At 35.7% G+C, this 6000-nt stretch overlaps 1 protein-coding gene across 1 annotated transcript; it reads right to left on the bottom strand.

Moving 5' to 3' along the window:
* Nucleotides 1-2161: 2161 nt before the first annotated feature.
* LOC108318436 (olfactory receptor 4C11) lies at nucleotides 2162-3175 on the bottom strand. Its single transcript, XM_017549472.1, has one exon. The coding sequence runs from the start codon at nucleotides 3154-3156 to the stop codon at nucleotides 2224-2226; it is 933 nt and encodes a 310-aa protein (XP_017404961.1). The 5' UTR covers nucleotides 3157-3175; the 3' UTR covers nucleotides 2162-2223.
* Between the last annotated feature and the right edge of the window lie 2825 nt (nucleotides 3176-6000).

Genomic DNA, 6000 nt, shown 5'->3' on the forward strand with positions numbered 1-6000 from the left:
GCTGCGTGCTGGAATCAGAAACTGGGTGATATCTATGGGCTTGCTGCTAGGCCACACAAGTATGGCAGTGCCTAAGACTATGCCTGATATATGTTGACTTGGGCTTGCCTCCCAGCCTACAGTACTGAGGCTTAGTGGAGTCATAATGCAGCAGCTGGGGTTGGATAGGGCTAGATGCTCCCTCTACAGGTAATACTGACTCTCAGTTGGCTCCTGGGATGAGGAAGGTGTGAAAATGTGGCTTTTCTCGGTTCTCTGGTCCAAAAGGGTGTCTTAGACCCATTGTTGAGTTCTGCGATACTCCTGATAGTATTTTTTGCTTGTGGACAGTTGCAAGTTGGATTTCTGTCAGTGTCAGGGGAGTGAAGCTGGAGAACTCCTAGTCTGCCTGCTGCTAACATGACTTTCCATCATCAACCTGCTTGCCTTTTCATTCTAATATTTTATTTATAATGCGTCTTTATGGCGCTCTTTTTAGGTTCTACCTATTTGGAATACTTTAAGCTTCTTCAATATCGATTTTTATTTCCCTCTCTATGCAATGTATAAGAGTTCCTGTTGTTTCACATCCTTGTCAACATTTAGTGTTGTCATTATTTTGAATTTTGGTTATTCTAATAGGAGTGTAGTTGTATCTCATGGTTTTAATTTGCAACTCCCTAATAACATATAGTGTTGAGCATGTTTTCATATGCTTATTTACCCATATATATTCTCCACTAATTTTACTTTGGTTTTACAACCCTGCCTCTCAACGGTGTCTTCTAAAAGTGTTTATACAAACCATGATAGAAAATAGAGGGGAAGGCAAGAGAAAAGGAGGTCAAAAGAGGAAGGAAATTTTATGAAGTATTCAGCAGTCCAATCAATTAACCAAAAATTGTTCTTGTGGGACCTCAATACAAATAGATTTTCAATCCTCTGTCTCTTGCACCTTGTGTCAGCATTCAGGTGAAATGAAGAATTGAGAAGGAAGCAGAAGAGTGAAAAGTAGAATACACTATGCCGGGTTATGTGCTATTAACTGTTTGTAAATTATATTCTAGTGTTTGTTCACCTCTTATCTCTCCTATTTTAAATCTCAGTTACCTGCCAGATACCAACTTAAACTGATGTTCCTTTGCCCCACTTTTTGATTACCCTCTTATACATTCATATCAGATGTCTGCTCCTCTCTTTCCTTTATATATGGACTATTTAAAGTTGATGATGCAAATGTGCAGATACTGGAACATGTTCCGTAAAGACTCCCTCTTTTTATTTTAGAGTGATATCAGTAAAATTCTCTTAGGTATCTATTTAATCCTCTTAAAACAAAACTTGACTGTTTATGCAGTTCCAAATCTAAGGACAGGATAGAGAGGTGACTTCCTATAGCAGTAGGGGATTCTCTCTAAACCCAGTAAAGACAAGTGACCTGGGTGTTTTCTGAATGCCTGTAATAACTTTATATATTTCATTGACATCACCCAACTTTAAACACAATGGGTTATACCATTTTTGGTTTTAACCATCTTCTACCCTTCTGCAATTCAAGGTCAGAAAATATATTGTATCTCTAGTATATTAGCTTCCGACTCAAAAATATAGAACTTTTCAAATACAAAATAGTGATAAAATAAAAAGGGCATCTTGGCATACTGAGTTAGTTCCTTTGCCCTAGAAGTGTTCAGGAGGAAGGTTGATACCTTATTGTAAATGTGTAATGGAAGGAATTTGATATTTCTTTGTGGCTGCTCACAAATTGGAGCAGTTGTGATTGTGTAAATGTTTTTCTTTTTATTAAACCAGAGTGCAGACAGAGTTGTGATGTATAGTTCACAATCAGTAATGGCAGAATTGAGCTCTTAGGAAAAGAAGGAGCCAAATTGAAGATTTCAGTGACATTATGAGTCTATGGTCAGAAGCACAGGAATGAAGTAAGAAAATCCGATACATTAGCCTAGAGTGCACAGGGGTAGTCAGGCTTACACCTTAGAAAGTGCATGGCTGGAAAGGAAGATAATCAGAAAAGGAAAGACCCTTGGTCTGTAATAACCTGAATTAATCTATACCCAGTTCTGACACAAAAGGCAATGTCTTGGTAATCATAGCTCTGTTAACTAGAAAACATAGGAACCTACAAACATATATGATGATATATTATTCCCACAATATGCAGGTACTTTCATATTTGATATCTATACTTAGTTAAATCATGATTTGACTGAATAAGTACTCAGGTTATCCTTTGTTTTCTGAAATAATTTTGACACGCCACAACTTTCTCATGGCGTTTTTCACTTCTGCATTCCTCAGTGTGTAGATGAGTGGATTGAGAAAGGGTGTTCCAATAGTATAAAACACTGCCACCGTCTTGTCCATGGGGAAGGTGGTTGGGGGTCGTGTATATATGAATATACATGGGCCAAAGAATAAGATGACTACAATTATGTGAGAGGTACAAGTGGAGAGCGCCTTTTTCCTCCCTTCTGCACTGTGGTTTCTCAGGGAATGCAAGATGACAATGTATGAAATTATCAAAATCATGAAACTACTTGAGCAAATTGCCCCACTATTAGACACCAACAGCAGGTTGATTGTGTAAGTGTCCATGCAGGCAAGTTTCAACAAAGGCTGCAAATCACAGCAATAATGATCAATCATATTGGGTCCACAGAACGGCAATCTTAAGGCCAGGATAATTTGAGCTGTAGAATGTATAAAAGACCCTATCCAGGCAAGAACAATCAGGATGATGCAGATCTTCTGGCTCATGATGGTTGGGTAACGCAAAGGCTTACAGATGGCCGCATAACGATCAACAGCCATGAGGATGAGAACAAAGATCTCCATGCAGCCAAATAAATGTAGTGCAAAGACTTGTGTCATGCACTCATTGTAGGATATTATTTTCTTTGCAGAGAGAGTATCCACAATTAATCTAGGGGCTGTGGAAGTTGAAAAGCAAGAATCAGCAATGGACAAATAAAATAGGAAGAAGTACATGGGGCTTCCCAGGGTCTGGCTGGACTTGATGGTCACAATAATGAGCATATTCCCCACCACAGTTCCCACATAGAAAATTAAGAATATTATAAACACGATTTTCTGCCTCAAGGGATCCTGTGTTAATCCTAACAGTATGAATTCAGTCACACTGTTATTTTGCTGCATTGTTTCAGTTGATGTGGTGAAACCACATATTGGAAATAGTTAATCTGCAAGGCAATAAAAAAGGAAAATAAATGCTAAATTTGGAGGTCAAATACATATTCTTAGCAATGAAATTGCAACTTTACAATGGGTTATTATTTACCATTCTGTGTATTTTTTCTGAGTAAGATGGAATTCATAGTAACTATTCAGTATATTTACCAAATTACTTTTTTTTTTTTGACAGTGTTGCTCTGTCGTCTAGGCTGGAGTGTAGTGCCAAGACAAAATTACACATGAAAATAATGCAATGAGAAATAGAAAAATAATTTAAAAGCAAATGATTTTTTCAGACAATGTAAACATTAATTTAGGGGTTTGGTATGAGTAGATATCTTTCTAAGCTGAATGTGTTTCTTTAGCTTATAACCAGGAATAATAAATATTTTTTACTGTGTTGCAATAACAGAGGAAAATGTACATGACTTACTTCAATAGGCTTTCACATTATTTGAACCTGATAGTACCGTTATAATATATTTACTTAGTAAATATACTGATTATTCTAATAAAGATTGTTTAAATACTTGAGAATACCTTCGTTAATAAAATCTACATGCACACATACACACACGCAGGAGAGAGAGAGGGAATAAACATAAAATTTTTGCAATGAGCAACAAGTCAGTCATTCCAGTCCAAATTGAGACTTATTTTAACCTCTTGCCTTGACTATCTTTATTTCCTTTAAATTTACCTCTGAAAATTTTCTAATTTTTTTCAGTTCTAAATTCAGTCTTTATTATTCAACTTTGTACTGCTTTGTTATGCTGTGTTGTCCAAAGTTAAATTCTTCCCTCTTTCGTTATTTTTTCTGGGTTCTTCAAAAAGTTTTCTTAAGAGACAAGTAAACACTGACAATTGACATATAAATAAGGACATTTTTTCAGGTTCACAGGTAAGCATCAGAGATTTAGAAAATGATATCTATGTGCACCAAGTCAGGACCTGGTACTTTCCAATGAATTTTTAGTTTGTATGTTCTTGAGTATTTCATATCCTGACTGCAAGAAGGAGAAGATAAATACATAAAGGCAATTAATATTTATGTGCATATTTCAAATACTGAACAAATTGCTCTATATACATTTTCACATATATATTCCAAATAGTAACACAGTAAAAAATCAAAAGGTAAAGTGCCAATATGATAAAATATATTTACAACACATATACCAGACAAAAGCATAATTTTTTCAAATGTAAATGGATTTCACAGGTAAGTTTCTGAAAAACATGACACAAATGAACATTAGGAAAAGAACCCATTTTAAAAGAGACTGCTCTCCTTATTATAAAGATTAAGCATATAGAAAGATGCTCAATTTCATTAACAGTTAAATACATTCAAATTAAAATTCCGGTTAGCTAATTTTCACCTATCAGGTTAATAAAGCAATCCTTTTGATAAATATCTTAACAACCAGTGTTGACAAAAGTGTGGGAAACACTCAACCCTATGAATTTTTGGTGGGAATGTAAGTGGGTGCAACCCTCTAGGAAGCAACTTGAGTATCTATAATGTGACAACTTCATATAGATATTGATCCAGTTATTCCATTTCCTCTAGACACACTCATTTGTAGAAACAAGGACAATCATTGTGCTTTTTTGGATGGTAGCAAGAGATAAGAAACAACTTGAGTGACCATCAGAAGGGACATTAATGAATCAGGGATGGTATTTTTATGCAAACATTAATTAGAATGAAGCAGATACATATATCTGAGTGTGTACACCCACACACCCACACACACAATGGTCCCTGACATAAGGTATAAATTGAAATGTAAGAGATCGATACTGCCTGCTTAGAATGGTAACATTTTCCTTAACAGTTGTACAGTATAAACTACAAACACCTACGTATTTACATACATGAATTATAGTAGAAGAGAATGAAAAAACTATAATGTCTCTGAGTGGGGAAATTGCATTCTTGACCTTACAGATGGGAGAAAGACCCTGCTTCAAAAAATATTCACTTTGGTAATATTCGAAAGTGTGTCATAATAATGTTACATCAGAAATAATGCTTTAACAACTTTACCTGGGGAGATGGGTTGTTATTCACCTTGTGATGGCATATCACTAAGCCATCACAGCTGTCTTCTGTTGTAGACAGGAATTCTAGTGGTATTAGGGCCACAATAAGCTTCATAAATTTGAGTAAGTCAGGTATAGAGTAGTTTTGAAACTCAGTGCTCTGTAAATACAACATATGCAGACACACTGTCGTTAACTGGAGCTTCACTTCCTGCATTGAAGGTTTGTGAAAGCTCTTTAGCAAACAGAAATAAAAAATTGTATTTGTCTTCTATAAATTAAGTATTATAAAAAGACACACATGCACACACATCTCCAGAACAGGTTTGAATAAACAGGAATAAACAGACATGAATAGAAATCATTACACATTTTTATGGCACTATACATTAGAATGAAGGAACATAAGGAAGATAATTTTTATCTGTCCACTGCCGAATTTCAGCATTTATAAAAAAGAGGATGTTTGATAAATATCTGTTGAATAAATCAAATAATTAAGAGATTTCCCATACATCCAAATCGTGAATGTTTTATACTATTTTATACTTAGTTGCCATTAGCGGGAAGGAAAGCCGGCATCCTACCATCGGCGGCTTCGTCACCTTCATGGAGCCCATCCTGCAATACCCCAATTTATTTTCTTCCTGTTTGTTTATTTATTTTCTTACTGCTCCTTGCAGAGCAGAGCTACCCATAGGCAGTGTGCCCAGAATAGCCTGTTTCTATTTAATTACCTCCTACCCACATCTACCAGCA

The sequence above is a fragment of the Cebus imitator genome, unplaced genomic scaffold, assembly GCF_001604975.1.
Source record: "Cebus imitator isolate Cc_AM_T3 unplaced genomic scaffold, Cebus_imitator-1.0 Scaffold218, whole genome shotgun sequence".
Classification (NCBI taxonomy): Eukaryota; Metazoa; Chordata; class Mammalia; order Primates; family Cebidae; genus Cebus; species Cebus imitator.